Source organism: Tachysurus fulvidraco, chromosome 4 (assembly GCF_022655615.1).
Source record: "Tachysurus fulvidraco isolate hzauxx_2018 chromosome 4, HZAU_PFXX_2.0, whole genome shotgun sequence".
NCBI lineage: Eukaryota > Metazoa > Chordata > Actinopteri > Siluriformes > Bagridae > Tachysurus > Tachysurus fulvidraco.
Window position 1 is genome coordinate 2,756,630 of NC_062521.1, and position 19,014 is coordinate 2,775,643.

General features: G+C 42.7%; 1 protein-coding gene across 2 annotated transcripts in view; it reads left to right on the plus strand.

Moving 5' to 3' along the window:
- The window catches only part of gfra1a (gdnf family receptor alpha 1a), an 80,075-nt gene extending 63,450 nt beyond the window's left edge, over positions 1–16,625 (plus strand). For both annotated transcript variants that reach the window (XM_027165886.2, XM_027165887.2), the window contains 5 exons: positions 2,607–2,716; positions 5,433–5,567; positions 10,245–10,447; positions 13,696–13,740; positions 14,990–16,625. In XM_027165886.2, the coding sequence (XP_027021687.1) occupies positions 2,607–2,716; positions 5,433–5,567; positions 10,245–10,447; positions 13,696–13,740; positions 14,990–15,139 (643 nt within the window). In that variant the 3' untranslated portion in view covers positions 15,140–16,625. The remainder of the gene's footprint in view (positions 1–2,606; positions 2,717–5,432; positions 5,568–10,244; positions 10,448–13,695; positions 13,741–14,989) is intronic.
- The last annotated feature ends 2,389 nt before the right edge of the window (positions 16,626–19,014 follow it).

Sequence of the window (19,014 nt, forward strand, 5' to 3'; positions counted from 1 at the left end):
TCGTTTTTTTTTTTTGTAGACATTGAGAATTTGAGAGATTATTAACACAACAATGGCTCACACCACCAGGGTCGGGGGTTCGATTACCGCCTCCGCCTTGTGTGTGTGGAGTTTGCATGTTCTCCCCGTACCTCGGGGGTTTCCTCCGGGTACTCCGGTTTCCTCCCCCGGTCCAAAGACATGCATGGTAGGTTGATTGGCATCTCTGGAAAATTCCGTCTATTCTGTGCCCAGACGTAGTGAGAATCCCTGCCACCGGTGTCGTGGCTATTGCCGTAAAGTGATAATCCACGGCAACACATACAGTATTTACACGACGGCTTTAGAGGTGCTAACAAACACCTAGGTGTTTAAACCTCTATCTGCATTTCTGCTGGGAAATAAAATGCACATTAACCCAGAACACAGAACATACACGAGACAATTAGCACGATTACTGAAGTGTAGCAATAAAGCACGAGCTCTTAAACTCATTTCGCGGTTCAGAGACGCACCCCGAGGTGCCGTGAGCGGCTTGTTAGGGGCTGATTAAGGTGCTACGGAGGTGGGATCAGAGTGTTGTACGGTACGTGTCACAGCAGTGAGAAATCTCAACACAGGAAAAGAGGAAGACAGATCGAGGGATAGTTTAACTCTCCTGTTCAATTATGCCCCTTTTCCACCGAGGCAGTTCGAGTGCAGGTTCGGAGCCTAATTTAGAACCAGTTCTTTCTGTTTCGACCGCCAAAGCACCGGCTCCGAACCAGGAAAAGTGGTTCTTAAGTAGCACCAAAACGTTGCTGGTCTAGACTTAAGAACCGCTTGCGTCAGGAGCTGTGGGCGGGGCTACTGTTAGCGCATTTGATAATGTACCTTAAGTATACTAATGTTTAATACACTTTTACTTTACCGCGATATGATACATTATCAGCACACATGATAGTAGGTAGCTACATGCTAAGGCTAACGTTTTTTCTGTGTTAACGATAAAATAACGTTATGTACTTTATCGATTACAACCTCCGTTTATACAGATTACACGGAGCCGCACGTACACGTTTTATTCGCCGCGTTTGGATGCCAAAGTAGGTTCGCAAAGCCATGAGCATTAACAGTAAAGCAACATCCGCCATTGTTGTTGTGTTTGTGTTTGCCGCTGCTGCGCTAACGTCGCTGGGACACGTGACACGTATACAGTGACGTCACACTCGGCGCTGTGACGGCTCTCTAGCCGGTGGAAAGGCAAACCGGTTCTTAGAAGGTTCGCCAGTGGAACCAACTTTGAACCAGCACTAGCGCTAGCTCTGAACCAGCACCCGGTTCTTTCCGGTGGAAAAGAGGCATTAGAGCTTCTGTAAGCGTGATCACCTGCCTGCTAGGTGTTCACACACACACACACACACACACACACACACACACACACACACACACACACACACACACACACAGAAATAAGTGGAGAACATTTGGACTCCTTTCCCATCGTACCCGCAGCGGCGCCTGCCTTTCTCTCGCTCTTCTCCCTTCTCTTTCAGGACTGCCTGTTTTTCTACAGATGGTTGGAAGCGATTTGAGTTTCAGAGGTTACCGTAGGAGGTCTGATGTGCACCACGCAGGGGTTCGCTGTGTTTTCTGGAGATGGATTGACACCTTCAGTCTCACGCTAATCCCACACCATATGCCGACCGCAACCGTGCACCACGTTCATTTAGTTCCTCCTCGTCGCCGCTTAGCAACAACGCGCTGCTGAGAACATTTACATCCTCCCTGTACTGTACGTGTCCGAGGGCGTGACGATATACCGGTGTAACAGGAACGATTTACACTCATGATGTAACGTGGTCTAAAAAAAAGACAAAATGCCCCCTGAAAGTCCTCCGAAGTATGGAACGATATTAAAGGAATGAATTAAACTTTTATCCTTAACTTCAACTCTTGAGTAAATGAATTTAATACAGATGGTAATTTCAACAATTTCCCTAGTATTTAATTAAAGTAAATAATTTTTTTTAATTATTTATTTTTTTTAAGTTTTGTGATGGAAATCTAAATGCAGCTGTTTGGACAAACTTTTATATTAAATCTTAAACTATGTTATATATTAAATTATGTTATATATTAAATTATGTTATATATTAAATTATGTTATATATTAAATTATGTTATTTTTGTCTGTAATCAGATCTTTGTAAACGAAGCCGTAAATTGGATAAATCTGTTTTGTTTTTAGAGATTAATTATTCGTTTTATTCACAATTATGCTTTGCACAAGTGGTATTTGGACACACACACACACACACACACACACACACACACACACACACACACACACAAAGAAATTATTTTATTTTATTTTTAAAGATTTTAATTTAGTTCTTTTTATAGCTACAATATTTTTTCGGGTGCGGATTATTTCTCTAATATGTTAATATTTTGTACTGTTTAATTTCTCCTATATTATTATTTTAGGATATTTTATTACTCTTATTATTAAATCTACCGGATTCCGTTGACATAAAAACTAATTTGGAAAGATTTTCTCTCCTGTGTTAATGGCCTTTAAAAACCTAATTATTCGAGTACAATTAAAAGTGTTTAAAACTGAACACCGTTCGTCTGGATTTCAGGTCACGTCTAGCAGATTTCTTCTCCAACTGTCAACCCGAGCGACGGTCAATGTCCGGCTGTCTGAAAGAGAACTACGCTGACTGCCTTCTCTCCTACTCGGGCCTCATCGGTAAGAGACTGAAATAAACCTCACTGAGGCTCATTTTTGGCTTAGTAGTTAGCACGTTCGCCTCACACCTCCAGGGTCGGGGGTTCGATTCCCGCCTCCACCTTGTGTGTGTGGAGTTTGCATGTTCACCCCGTGCCTCGGGGGTTTCCTCCGGGTACTCCGGTTTCCTCCCCTGGTCCAAAGACATGCATGGTAGGTTGATTGGCATCTCTGGAAAATTGTCCGTAGTGTGTGAGTGTGTGAGTGAATGAGAGTGTGTGTGTGTGTCCTGTGATGGGTTGGCACTCCGTCCAGGGTGTATCCTGCCTCAATGCCCGATGACGCCTGAGATAGGCACAGGCTCCCCGTGACCCGAGAAGTTCGGATAAGCGGTAGGGAATGAATGAATGAATAATTAATTCACCACCATGCTAAAAAAAAAAATGAATATAAATAAATAAATAAATAAATTCTCTGGTTGTAATAAATGACTCTTTCTATACTAACCCCTTTACACATGGTAGGCTTCAAATAAATAAGTAAATAAATAAATATATATATATATTTAATTTTTTTAAACCTCTAAATGGCTTCTATTCATCTGGGTCAGGTGTAAGTGTTATCGCAGCCCAAAACGTGTAAGAAACGTCATGAGCTTGTGAGGAAGTCGAGAGCCGGTGCTAACCGTTTCTTATTATCTCCTTCGTTTAAGCACCGAACAATATTTGTTTATTAGAATTCCAAGCGTTCAGCGCGAGATCGGTCCGGACCCCGTTACCCCTCTACGGCTTTCATTGTTCATTCACGTTCATTTCTGTTTGGTTTAATAATCGGAGACTTTCCACTTCACCGAGTTCACACAATGAGACAAAATTGGTGCCAAAAAAAAAAAAAAGTCATCTTTCCCAGACAGAAAGTCTCTGTGGACTTTTTTACAATAAAATAAGAGCTGTAGTGAGTCACAAAATAGGATGTGGTGATGAAAAAAAAGAGAAGAAACTACAAGCCATACTTCTGTCCTTTTTGTTCTCCGTTGAAACGAACATTCCTGCTTCATCGATCACATTCTGCCAAAACACCACTGCTGAAAACACCGTGCTGCTCTGGTAGGTTTCACAACAAGTAGCTCCAGAAAGAGACTGAGAGACAGAGGGGGGGGGGGGGGGGGGAGAAAGAGAGAGAGACAGAGAGAGACAGAGAGATTGTGTGTGTGTGTGTGTGTGTGAGAGAGAGAGAGAGAGAGAGAGAGAGAGAGATTGTGAGAGAGAGACAGAGACATTGAGAGAGAGACAGACTGAGAAGGACAAAGAGAGACAGACAGAGAGAGGGAGAGAGGGACAGACTGAGAAGGACAGAGAGAGAGAGAGAGAGAGAGAGAGAGAGAGAGAGACAGACTGAGAAGGACAAAGAGAGACATACAAAGAGAGGGAGAGAGAGAGAGAGAGAGTGTAAGAGAGAGATTGAGAGAGATGTAAAAGGGATGAGAAAGAGACCAAGACAGAGACATTTAGAGAGAGAGAGACAGATGGAGAGAGATGTAAAAAGGAGTGAAGGAAGAGAGAGAGACCAAGACAGAGACATTTGGAGAGAGAGACAGATGGAGAGAGATGTAAAAAGGAGTGAAGGAAGAGAGAGAGACCAAGACAGAGATATTTAGAGAGAGAGACAGATGGAGAGAGATGTAAAATGGGGTGAAGGAAGAGAGAGAGAAAGAGACCAAGACAGAGACATTTGGAGAGACAGATGGAGAGAGATGTAAAAAGGGGTGAAGGAAGAGAGAGAGACCAAGACAGAGACATTTGGAGAGAGAGACAGATGGAGAGAGATGTAAAAGGAGTGAACAAAGAGAGAGAGAGAGAGAGAGAGACCAAGACAGAGACATTTGGAGAGAGAGACAGATGGAGAGAGATGTAAAAGGAGTGAACAAAGAGAGAGATGTTTTTAGTGTTTTTAAGTGAGAGAGTTTGTGATCTTTCCCTCACACCGGAGGCTGATGGATTAAGGTCAGATCAGGACGAGACGCTCTGTCATCAGTTCAAACTCCTCTCTTGATTTCAATAAAATGCGACGTTACAATCCGACAAATCCTCCTCGTATCTGCGCCGAAATTGTTCCAAATGTGCGTGAAATCACAGCGATTTGTCACGGAGATAAAAGCGCCTCACGCCGACTCACTGATAAGATCACAGTAGATGACAACATGGAAGATTCTGTAGGATAATTTCGGTCACGTTCGATTCGTTACGAGGTACGAGGCGATGATACGAGGAAAAAAATAAAAAGATAAGAAAGGACAAAGTTCATGCGAACTGAAGACCGATGACTTTTTTTGGGGGGGAATAACAAGGTCAAATATCAACACCGATTAAATAATAGCAGCTTTATTCCTAACATGACATCACACCTTCTGTCTATTTGTTCTGTAACGTCCATGATGCGAGATCTGACTCGCTTTCACGGCGGCAGGAACGAAGTCTTTCCAATAAAAATAAAAAAAAGGAAGCACAAATTCCATAAAACTTCAAGTTACAGCTTTTAACCTAATTCATTTCCGTGCCTTCGGATCAATAAGGTATTAAAACAAGGGCATTCATCTAAATCTGTGGCTTTGCTCTAGATCTCCGGTCCGAGCCGGCGTTCCAGATCAATCGACACCCTCGGACCGGTGTGAGGACGGATGAGGCGGAGCGATACGTAATGACGGATGAGACGTTTTGTTTTTGTTTCCCTTCTACAGGTACGGTGATGACCCCAAACTACCTGCGATCCCCTAAAATCAGCGTGTCGCCTTTCTGCGACTGCAGCAACAGCGGCAACAGCAAAGAGGACTGCGAGCGGTTCACGGAGTTCTTCACTGACAACGCCTGTCTGCGTGAGTAACTCCGCGTCCCTCCTCCTCCTCGTCTGATTATTCCTACGCCGTATCTCGGCGGGTTTGATCTCCGCGAGCTTTCAGTCTCCGGTCCTTCTTTACGCTTTGTGTTTCCCGCATCCTTCGTTCGTCTTCACGTCGTCTCTAACTGACACTTTTCTCCTGAAACCTGTCAGATCCTGTTCTCTGGCGAATTTCCTCGTATGATTTCACGTCTTTCCCTCGACATCTCAATACCGCTAGGTTTCTGCGGAGGAACCTCGGCAGCATCGCGGTTGTAGTGGCTGTTGCCGTGGAAGCGTTGAAACCAAATAGAAATAAAACTTTTTAAATGGAATCAGCAATAAAACAGGACCCTATTCCAGTGATTATAACATTATTATTATTTTGCCTACATTTAAAAATAAATAAATAAATAAATAAATAAATAAATAAATAAATAAATAAGAATACTGAATTAACAATGCTGTTTATATTATTTAATTATTATTAAATATTATTAAAATGATTCTTTTTTTTATCATTAAAATATATTAATATTAAGTATCATGACATAACATTTTTTTTTTCATTTTTCCTAAGCATATCTTTTTTCTTTTTTTTTTTCTTTTTTTTAAATTATTATTATGATTTATTTTTCGTGACGATAATCACCTCAGTCCCGTCCAGACTAACCAGATGTTCTTTATTCCTTTCGCTTTTTTCCCGCACACACTCTCCCCAGATTCCCTCTCAGTACCTGTCACGTCTCGGCGTAGTTTTAATTAAACAGAACCCAGTGTGAGGCGAGACGGATAAAGGAGGTTCTGGAGCGGCTACAGATCTTCTCAGGATGCTGCGGTTTGGGCCGCTAAGGAGTGAATTGGGGTAAAAAAAAAATAGAAAGCAGAGATGTGTGTTTTATCTCTGAGATTCGTTCCTGGATGTCTGACACCGAAGGCCATTTTCCTGCAGGTCTCTTGCTGTCATCCTCTCTGTCTCTCCTTCGCTTTTTTAGCTTCCTGTCCTCATCTGTCTAGCAAACACACGCGTCATCTCTCTGCTCTCTGCCAGGTCACGGCAGCATGAAAACACTCACGAAGACGCTCACATCAGTCTCTTTCCTGTTGCCCCTTGGGTTCCTGTAAAGGTGGATACTAGGGCATGAAAAAAAAAAAAAAAAAACAGACAGCTCTCCACTTCTCTCTCACTCTCTCTCTCTCTCACTCTCTCTCTCTCTCTCTCTCTCTCTCGTGTCTCATTAGGCGAGCTGAGTGTTAAACACACTGACAGGTGTTCTGGAGCCGTCAGAGAGGGAGCTTTTCTGCCTCGTTCTTGTCTGTCTGTTCCTGGAGCTACTGTATGGCTGTAAAGCAATCTGAGGCAGACAAACAGCACAGTGCTGTAGCTTTAGATCGCTCAGATAGATCGGTAAATATAAAGGTAGGTAAATAGCTAGAGTAGAGATCCAAATATATCTCTTGGGAAAGGAAGAGGATATGGGGAAAGAAAGCTAGTTCTGTCAGGACCACTTTGTCAAATGACAGTTTATTAGATGATATGCATACAGTTAGTGTTGGCGGTACAGTACGGTTCTGTTCGGGGCAGGAATCCACGCGCCCGTCCGAGCGCATGCATGGACCGAGCGGGGAGAGCAGCAACTAGAAAATAGGATAGACCCCCTGTATAACAGAAACATTAGTCATGCATAGAGGTTTTTATTGTTGTTGAAAATAATAAATGAATAATTGGATAAATAAATAATGAAATAATTAGAGGGAGAGAGAGAGAGAGAGAGAGAGAGAGAGAGAGAGAGAGAGAGAGAGAGAGAGATCTGTGGAGATTTAAGACGTAAACCGGTACAACGAACACAGGTTCCGGCATGGTGGAGTCGGGGTTGTAGGAGGGAGTTTAAGTCGCAGCAGCAGCGAAGCGCTAAAAAGTGGCCCAATGAATGGGGATTTAAATGGTCGGGTAATATGGATGTCATAACCGGATCGGTGCGCGTCGTGGACAGCTGATTGACAGCTGATGCACGCTTGACGACGTGGCCTGCCAGAACTAACGCGATGCTTGATTTCTCCGTAGCTAGTTCTGGACTAATTAGCTTACTTCGTTTACTTGTGATGTCACAACGTACCGTGGCTAACGATCATGAGAAGAATGGTAATAATGAAAAAGTCTAAAACTTAAGACATGTCATGATGTCATGATGAAGGAAGATTTAAGCGTGGTTTAGGAAAAACTAGCTAGCTAGCCGTTTAATTGTAGTGGGTTTGCCGAGACGAGTTTTTTAACAAGGTATTTTTATACGCAGGTTTATTCTGACTCAGACTAGGCTTGAGTGCACTAGGAAGCAGACACAAGAGGCGTCACTGATTATGGTGATACGGATGTCTTCCTCACAGACCTGTTATCATCATCATCATCATCATCATCATCATCATCATCATCATCATCATCATCATCATCATCACCTCTGCCAGGATTTCTGAGCTTAAAATACAAAATATGTCCACAGGAAAGAGCTGAAAGTTGAGACAGAGGCTGACTTCATTCTTACCCAGACAAAAGAAAGCCACGGAATATACGGGAAGATACGAGGAATAAGCCTACGTTCATAAACAAAACAAACAAAGAACATTTTGCAAACCCGTGTGAAGGACGTGTTACTATAGAAACATATCTAGAAGGTTCGACTGCATCGTATAGAAAGTTTGGCTGCAAGTGCTATTTAATTTACCGTCACTTCTGCTGCTGTTCAAAAGAAAAAAACTGAAACTCACAAAGTGTTACTATGGTAACGGAAGAAATCCCTTCAAAAATGTTTCTTTGGCGTCCTTGAAGAAGATGTTTCTCATGACGATAATATGCGTTTCGACCCAACCGCACAGAAACGGGAAGGATTGTCGAGCGTCGTATTACTGACAGCGAGAAAGCAGGAGAGATCGGGCCGGTCGGAACAAGCGCGGCATTAATTATTAACCGACGAGTCCAGATTATTTCCGTCGTGATTGATGCTCATGGACAACGAACAGTCGATCATCAGAATGTCTCGATGACATCCGGGACAATCGGCGGCGCTTAATCATCGGCGTGATTCAATATTTACCTGGACTGTATTTACTCAGCTGAAGGTTAGCGTCGAAGGGTGTCAGGGACAGATTTTAGATATCCGTGTGAACGTCGGTGTTTATCTCGCTAATACAAACACAACTCGCTCTGAGACAAGAGTATGTACTTTGCTCAAAATACATGTTTCAGACATCGATCTGGAGCCTCGACGAAGGTCGATAAAGACCGATGAAAAATCTCAGATGTCACGTACACGTGAAAACGATCTCCTCTCTGAGTATATTCGACACTTCGATAAGTCATAAGTCCCGTTCCAGAGAGGGTTAAATCGCCACTCGTTCGTCTGAGTCGTCCGGTTTTCTGCTCGTGTGAACGAATCCCAGTCTGTCGTTTGAAATTTAATCAGTATTTAGATATACTTTAGGTTTACACAACAATCTACCAGGATCTACTATCTTCCAGTTGCTCGTGTCTGAGATTGCTGCATGTACAAGTACAATAAAATCCACACAGGAACAAACTTTATAGCTGTTTTAAATAGAAATGTTTCATGTTTTATACATAAATGCACTTATTTCTGCACTAAGTAGATAATAAACACCCAGTTTGCACATTCTCATTTGCTTTTTAATACTTTTTTTTTTAATCCTATTCATTTATTTTCATTCTTTCGGTCTCTGTGGTGTCTGGCACCGTGATAATAAGCCGAGAGACGCGAAGCGAAGGTTTATGGCTTGGCCAATAAAAATTCGGGGTGGGATTTTCGATCGTTGTACACGTCTGATGTAGAATAAAATTTCATCATCGCCTTGGAGTTAGAAGCAAAGTAAGCCATAATACTCTTTTGACAAAAATAAATAAATAAATAAATAAAAACAATTGTTGTTCAGCCTTAGTGCTGCTTTTTCAACGACTCAAGCCATCAATAACAGATGAACCGATGATAATCGTTTGGTTCTAATTTCCCGTACAACGTTTCACATTTCATAACTGTTCATTAATAAAAAAAAATAAAAAAAAACAGAAAAGAAAATGCAATGCATCCCAATGAGAAGGAGATTTCCTTTCACTACCCTGAAGTTTCTCCTGAAAATCAGCGACGTGTCAAAAGTTTCTTGACGAGTGATGAAATCTAAAAATTCCATCCGGTGAAGAAATTTTAAATCTTCAGTGAAATGTGATTTAAACAGTGAAAACAGATTTGAGAATGAATAAATAAATACACAAATAAATAAATAAATAAATAAATACAATAAAATAGAATAAAATCAATCAATCAATCAATCAATAAAAGCAACCATGAATCAGCTGAATGTTGACTGTAGTTTAACTTAATCTATAAATGAATAAGGGTTTGGACTAAATAAATAAATAAAATAAATAAATAAAAATAAATAAATACAATAAAAATAAAATAGAATAAAATAATCAAATAAATAAATAAATACATAAATAAATAAAATGCAATGAAATAAAATGCAATAAAATAATCAAATAAATAAATAAATAAATAAAAGCATGAATCAGCTGAATGTTGACCATATTTTAACTTGATATATAAATAAATAAGGGTTTGGACTAACAGAGTTCACTCTAACGCTAGAGGTCTATCGAATTCTGCAGGTAACGCCATCCAGGCGTTTGGAAACGGGACGGACGTGAGCGTGTGGCATTCGTCTGCAGTGCAGAGCACCACGGCCGCCATCACCCCATCACACAGAGGCCGAGGACGTGAGAAATCCTCCAACTCCCTGGACTCGGACTCGCACGGCAGCCACGTGAACCTTGGAGATACTTCGATGTATCAGTTCTGTGGAAACCTGCAGGTCAGTCCCGGGGTTCCTCTGAGAGGGAGCCGAGGTGGGAGAGTTATATATACTGTAATTACTCTGTATTTAATAAACCTTTTGATTACTAGTCAATTTTATATATATCCTTGACATGTTACAGTGCTAGAAAATAAAGAAAGCACTGCATGCATTAATAGTCCTTTTATTTCCAGTAATCTTCATTTTAAGCCTCGGATCGGAGAAAGAGAGAATATCTCTTCGTCGTCTTGGATTCGTTTTCGAAGTAAAAATTACAGATCGCAAAAAAATCCGACAGAACAAATAATAAAACTACACCGAACTACAAAAAGAGCAGCGCCGCTCTTCCCAGATACCGACTAAGCAACATTTTCATATCTTAATGGTGATAAATGATGCAACATTTAGACGTACTGAAGCATTCGTTTCCATTTCTTTTACCCGAGCGATAGGTCGAGACCTCTCTCCAGAAGTGAATCATAAATTATAAAGAGTTTTTGTAGAGTATCAGATGCTGCTTTATCATCCTGGACTTTGGCTCTGTCAGTTCCACCATCACACACACACACAGGAATCCATTCATTATACTGTCACCAAACCTCTTATAAAAGCCGGTGTTCCTCCAATATTCATGTTTTACCTCACAGTTGCTGAGAGAGAGAGAGAGAGAGAGAGAGAGAGAGAGAGAGAGAGAGAGACCATGCCAGACACACTAACAGAAGCTCTTGCTCATCTGCATAAAACTCATTTCCCCCGAGCTCGAGGCCAGATTTCACCAAGCCAGCGCCAAGCTGCCACACGGTGTACTGATAACGTCTGGAGGGTTGAAATGATTTTCAACAGGGCACGAGACGGTGCGAACTCATTAAATCTTTCACACGATCGATTCACTCTTTTGTTTAGAGCGCCACGTCTACGCCGTACAGTAACGGACCGGAGGTATTTACCGTAGTAAAGTAAAGCCGGAACGATGACCGAAACATTTTTTGCGGTTGTCGTCGGACGTAAACATACAGCTTCACGGAGGCGTGCACTGTATGTAAAGGTGGAAACTAATTAACATCTTATTTATCATTTCGTTCGCGGCTAAGTACTGTACTTCACTCATTAGCTGGGCTTCGAACCCTGAGTCTGGAGAGGATTCATTAATATTATACTCTAAACTCTGAGCAATGGAACAGTCACAGTCGCCGGCGTCGAAATACGAATAACGTACAATACGATACAAATAGCCGTCGGGCAAAATCTACAAAGCTACAGTACATACATGAGGGGCAAGTGGTGGTTCAAGTGGTTACGGTGCTGGCTCGTTGATTGGAGGATCAGGGGTCAAGCCCAAACACTTCCAAGCTGCCACTGTTGGGCCCTTGAGCAAGGCCCTTAACAATCTGACCCCAGTTAAGATATGTGAAGGAAAGGCTTCTGCTTCGCTACACAACAGATTAAGTCTTGAACCGAATTAGACGATTCGTGGCCAAAGTAAAGACTAAACGTCCGGACGGTGTGATGTTACCTTCACCGCTCTGAGAAGAACAATGACGTCCTGCTCTATTTTCGATCCGTTTCTAGTTAGTTTAATAACTGGCATGTGGCAGCCTAGTGGTTAAGGTGTTGGGTTACCAATCGGAAGGTTGTGAGTTTGATCCCAGGTCCACAAGGCTGCCACTGTCGGGCCCCTAAGCAAGGGGCTTAAACCTCGAAGATGCTTAAAGTTGCTGTAAATGTGAATTGTTCAGCATATTTTCTCTCAAATGGAGGAACGGCTTCAACAAACTTAGTCATGGGCTCCAGATACACACAACGTTGTGACCACAATCTAAGTACCTCAACACTATGAACTACTATCTCGGTGTCAGTGTATTAATTCGTAGGCAAGCACAAATATAAAGCCAGTGTGTCATCGTGTAATTTTACAGCATTAGCATTAGCATTTTGCTACACAGTTCTCTTTAGCGGACTGATTATTTAAGACCCTACACACCGCAGACTACTGCTTCGGACCCGATCTAAGGAAACACTACCGGAGGATTTTCCAGAACCTCTGGCAACCTCGCGAGTCAGTACGAAATCCCGCTGCACTCATTTGTGTCATATTTAAGGTGGATGGTGCTGCGTTTAAAGCCGGCGCATTAAGCCGAGCTGCATCTGCTCTTCTATAATGTCTGTAATAAACAAAAAGACACAGCAGCAGAAAGACGAGGAGAAAACATGCACTCAGACACTTTCCACCTAAAAGTTTCCTTGAGGTTTGTTTGTGGTGATTAGGGTTCCTCAGTTTCCTCTAATTTACCTCCATTTCCTTTTCATAACTCAGCTTTTCTGTGCTTTTAAGAGTGTCCAGATTTTTGAGTGCATTCAAGTACACTTTGGAGCCGAGAAATTGCTAGGACATGCCATAACTCTCTCTCTCTCTCTCTCTTCTCGAGATAAGAGAGAGGGAGAGCGAGAGACAGCATAGAGAGGGAGAGGGGAGAGGAGGAGAGAGAGAACGAAAAGAGGGAAGGGGAGAGAGCGAGAGAGAGAGAGAGAGAGCAAGAGAGAGATAGAGAGAGAGAGAGAGAGAGAGGGAGAGCGAGAGAGAGAGCGAGAGAGGAGAGAGAAAGCGAGGGGAGGGAGAGAGAGAGAAGAGAGAAAAAAGAGAGAGAGAGAGGGAGAGAGAGAGAGAGAGAGAGGGGACGAGAGAGAGAGAATAGACAAAGAGGGAAGGGGAGAGAGAGAGAGACACAGAGAGAGAGAGAGAGAGAGAGAGAGAGAGGAGAGGGAGAGAGAGAGAAGGAGTGAGAGAGGAGAGAGAGAGAGGAGAGAGAGAAAAAAGGAGAGGAGAGAGGAGAAGAGGAGAGAGGAAGAAGGAGAGAGAGAACAGACGAAAAGAGGGAAGGGGAGAGAGAGGGAAGAGAGAGAGGGGAGAGAGAGAGAAAAGAAAGAGGAGAGAGAGAGAGAGAGAGAGACGAGAGAGGAGAAAAAAGAGAGAGAAATAAGAGAGAGGGCGAAAAAAAGAAGAGAGAACAAGAGCGAGGGAGAAAAAAAGAGAGAGAGGGAGCGAGCGGGAGAGAGAGAGCGGGAGAAAAACAGAGAGAGACAAACGCTAGAGAGATGGCGAACAACAGAGCGAGACAAAGAGCAGAGCGGAGAAAAAAAGAGAGAGAGGGAGAGAGCGAGGGAGCTCTAGAGTGTATACAACAACGGCATGTCTCTCTCCCCCTCTCTCTTTCTACCCCCCCTCTCTCTCCCCCTCTCTCTTTCTACCCCCCCCCCCCTCTCTCTAGGCACAGAAGCTGAAGACCAACCAAACAATAGATGTGGTTTGTGTGGTAAGTCATTTTCACAACATTAAACTCATTTGTATCTGACAGATTGCCGGGAATTCTGCCTTAAATATGCGTTAAAGCTTCAGTGCTTCGTTAAAGTTAGTTTACCGAAATGTTTAACCAAGTTATTTCTAAAACTCAGGACGTTTGGAGTGAATGAGCGGATCGTGTTGTAGTCGGTGTTGTATGCTCCGTCGTCCCACCACGTCGTCGATCATTTATCCAGCATAGCACATCCTGAACATGATATTTTCTATTCTGTCCTGTCTGTTCTGATCTGTATCTGTAGCTCCAGTATCAGAAATAAAACCTGAGAGAAGCTGATAACTAAAAGATGCTCGTTGTCTTGTGATGATCTGGTGGAAAGTTCCACTCGATCGTTGACCTCGCCCTCGAGCGAACTTCCTGCTTGTGGGCTTTGTAGTGCAAAATGCTGAACTGGATGTGTTTCTTATCTTTTGGCTTTTAAAGTTCAGTAAATGTCATTGTACATAATAAAAGCAGCATTACACACCGGAGTGACATTTAGTGCTACTGCGGCGTGACCAAACAGCCTTAAAAACACACACACACACACACACACACACACACACTTAGCCTGTACGTTCCATTACGGCATTATTCATCTTTATCTGTGTCATGTATATCAAACACAAAGTGGAATTTTTATTTCACTCCTTAACTAAAAGCGCATCAGCATCAGTCACTTTATAGTATTCCGAGACTCTAGCGCCGTGGAGGTCCGATCTGACGGAGCGGTGAAGATGTGTAAAAAGTTTTAGTTGGAGAAAAATGAAGCGCCGCATTTGGAAGAGTGTTTCCAGACGTGGAGCTTCCGAACGTCCTCAAAGCAACACCACGAGGAGCGACACCACACACACGGACCAGGCTGTCTGATTATTTTAACTTAGGTTTTTGAAAAATCTCAGACAGGGGTTAAGGGGCAAGTCGTGGCCTAATGGTTAGAGAGTCTGACTCGTAATCATAAGGTTGTGGGTTCGAGTCTCGGCACTTGAGCAAGGCACCGAACCCCCTCAACTGCTCCCCGGGCGCCTCAGCGTTAATGGCTGCTCCGGGTGTGTGTTCAAGGTGTGTGTTTGTGTGTTCACAGTGTGTGTGTGTGTGTGTGTTCAATGCTGTGTGTGTGGGTCAAATGCAGAGAACGAATTCTGAGTAATTCTGAGTACACTTTCTGATCTGACTCAGAGTCACGTTCCTATTTCGTTCCTAATCTCCTTCATGTCTTTGTCAGGATCCTCAGATCGACAACCCCAGCTCCTCCAACTCCATCTCGGGGAACTCAGCATCTCCGCCAGGCTTTAGTGCTCCGCTTCTCCTGCTGCTCAGCTCTTTGCACTGCTCCCTGACGCTCCTGTCACCCAACCCGGCACTGCTGTGGTAGCCACCCGGCCGACGCACCACGTGGACGCTCGTAATTTGTATTAAAAAAAAAAAAAATCTCGGATATATGTTCCAGGTGTCCCTGTTGTAATCACGTCCTCTCACTGTCTCCTCTGTATTTTTACAGCTCTGAGTTTTCTGAGCTTCGGTTGATGCGAAAGTGATTTTTGGTGTAATCCGAGTTTTATTTTTTATTATTTTTTTTTCCTTTTGTACCTGGAGATGAACGGCGGAAAAAAAACAAACGTCCGCGCGGCTTTCGAGACGTACGACGATCCGGTCTCGTAGCCGAAAGACGTGAGATCTCTTAAGTGTTTGACGAATCTCATCCGTGTTACTCGCGTACTGTACGTCGTGTGTCGTATTACGTGCGTCGACTTTTAAGAGGCACGCGAATCGAAGGCTCGCTGCGAGGTTTTGTCAATTTCAAGCCTTTTTAAACACACATACAGTAGTGTCAGAGACTTGGAGTAACTTTCCGACGCGTGCACAAAAAATCGCTTTGTTCGCTGGGATTTCTGTTGTGCATGATTCTTCTTATATCTCCGACGACCGCTTTCATAGCTTTAATCCGATTATTTTCGTGCGACGTAGCTATTCGTACAGTACATGTACAGTATATATATATATATATATATATATATATATATATATATATATATATATATATATATATATTTTGAGATCCTGCTTTGGGTCAGGAAGACTGTGCCTGGGTCATGTTGAGCTGAGTGCCTCCAAGTCTATAAACAGTCACCACTGGTGTATATATACGACTTCCTCAAACTCACATCCTCTGTTATGAAACTTCACCGTAATCGTAGCCGTCACCGGTCTGAACTCGTCCGTCCTCAAAGTGCACCTTTATAATGCCTTTAAAGTGTAAACCGTCTTTGGGCCCCTTTCGTCCAAATCAGAATCTTTATATGTATTAAATGAAGTTTTTTTTTTTTTGTGTGTGTGTGTGTGTGTGTGTGTGTGTGTGTGTGTGTGTGTGTGTGTGTTCCAGAGACTGCGTTACGGCCGTATGCTGAACTCAGATCTCGATCCTAACCGATCCGAAGGTTCGACTTTACAGTTTCCTTCGAAACGAACTCGAAGCATGTTTCGGTTTCGACAGCTGTTGCACATTTGAAGCATTTATGACATGAAGTTTGGCTTTTTTTTTCTTTCTTTCTTTTTTAAGGATGAATTATTTACACAAGAAATGCATTTAGGCATCGCTCTCTTTATTTACTGGGCATCATGATGTTTACTCGATATCTCAATTTAATCGGACGGAGAAAATCCTCCTACTGCATATGAGGTCATAATGACTTGTTCAGATTAAGGTATATAGATACACACACACACACACACACACACACACACACACACACACACACACACACACACACTCCACCTTTAATGACGACTGCCCCAAAGTGAACAACAAAGGTTTAACTGAATACTTAAGTATTGTTCAATGGTATAAGAAAGAACGGGGGGAAAATAATATTTTTGTATCTTTTGCATTGTTTCTTTTACCACAAAACTCTTCTTCGTGCTATCCATGATGTTATATGGATTATAAGCATTACAGTAAAGCTTTTAGAGGTGGCGTTATCAGGTCTATCTGAGCATATTAGGGGCAGATGTATCGCCCTGATGTGGTGTTAGGGCTACACTGAGTGTACAGAACAATATCACAGTGATCTTTGGGATGGTGGATCGTTCCTGATACTCCCTTATTTTATCTTCTCTCTCGATACATTTACACCGCTTTGAGACCGGAGAATGTACGTAAATACAGTACCATCGAGGATTAAGCTAATTATTTGTAAGCTAATTATTTTACTGAGTTCGTAATACTTTAAATAGCAATTTGAAGGGTTTTTGTTGTATTTATTTTCTTTTTTTGGGGGGGGGGGGGGGCACGATGCCTTATTGGTTAGCATGTTCGTCTCACACCTCCAGGGTTGGGGGTTCGATTCCCGCTTCTGCCTTGTGTGTGTGGAGTTTGCATGTTCTCCCCGTGCCTCGGGGGTTTCCTCCGGGTACTCCGGTTTCCTCCCCCGGTCCAAAGACATGCATGGTAGGTTGATTGGCATCTCTGGAAAATTGTCCGTAGTGTGTGAGTGAATGAGAGTGTGTGTGTGTGCCCTGTGATGGGTTGGCACTCCGTCCAGGGTGTATCCTGCCTCGATGCCCGATGTCGCCTTAGATAGGCACAGGCTCCCCGTGACCCGAGAAGTTCGGAATAAGCGGTAGAAAGCGAGTGAGTGTTTTATTTTGCACCGACACCCCAGACACCTACTGTACTGTATCTGACACATCGATCTGTTTCGAAGTCGACGCTGAGCTTCGATGCGTATTCGTCTGTAAACGTCCAGTTCCCGGGTTGCGTCACCGATCAGACCAGAGAGAGTAAAATAAAGTAAAAAATAAAATCTAGGAAAAGATTCGAACATGCTACTCGATCTCCATGAGCTGCCTTCAGCATGATAGTTTAGATAACCGCAAACGATCGACTGCAACGAGCCACGACTTTAGACAGAACTTTTTTCCAGAGTTGACCGTCGCTAGTTTGCATCCTCACGGGTCATGGCTCGAAAGATCGTAGCGCTTAAGCCGCAAAAACACCTGCCTGCACGAGCGCTTTCATCCGTTTTCCATCTCTTTCACTTATCGAGATTAAAGGAAATAAAGCACACTTTCCAGTGTTCTGAGCACTCAGTGTATCCTCAACACCTGATTCTGCTTTGTGCAAAAAATAAAAAATTCAAATAAAAAAAAAACATTAATAATTATAAAAAAAAAAAAAAAATACACACACCTTCACACACCCACATTATAAAGGTTGATAAAATGAAAGACTTGTTCTGGTTTATAAATAAAGCCCACCCCTCCCGATATATTTCTTCCTAGCTTGTGAAAATGTACAAATAAATATTCTATGAAAACTGATTAAAATGGTGATTCATCCAACCAGATACTGTGGTTCTTTTTTCTTTCTTTTCTTTAGCTTTGGGTGACACTGGTAGACATCGGCAGATGTTGTGGAAGGTGAAACGGTTCGAGGACAACAGATTATGTAACTGTAGTTATGGAGGATGCTTCTGAACTGTTTTCCTTTGGTTTTATAAAATCATACAGCAAAAGAAAACAAAAAAGTTTACAGTAAAAAAAAAAAACGCTACCTTTGGACAGAATGTACTGTATAATCGTATAATCTATATTTGTGTAGAACTTTTGTGGATTATAACTACAGGAGTCTGTAAAGGTGTAATAATAGCAAAAGGAAGTTAAATACAGGGAAGTTCAAAGCTGTGGGAATCTTTATAGAGGTAATAAAAGCTCAGTGTGCCAAGCCAAGGCGCAAACAATAACACACCAGGACGTAGTATATAAAGGAACTAAGGTACAGTATTCACTATCTCTAATGTGGGGGGGCACGGTGGCTTAGTGGTTAGCACGTTCGCCTCACACCTCCAGGGTCGGGGGTTCGATTCCCGCCTCCGCCTTGTGTGTGTGGAGTTTGCATGTTCTCCCCGTGCCTCGGGGGTTTCCTCTGGGTACTCCGGTTTCCTCCCCCGGTCCAAAGACATGCATGGTAGGTTGATTGGCATCTCTGGAAAATTGTCCGTAGTGTGTGTGTGTGTGTGTGAATGAGTGTGTGTGTGTGCCCTGTGATGGGTTGGCACTCTGTCCAGGGTGTATCCTGCCTCGATGCCCGATGAAGCCTGAGATCAGGCTCCCCGTGACCCGCGAAGTTCGGATAAGCGGTAGAAAATGAATGAATGAATGAATGAATGAATGAATGAATGAATGAAATTCTAATGTAAATCAGGCAAGGTGAGGTTTCAGGTGTGGGGAAAAAATGTCACCCTTGTTCCT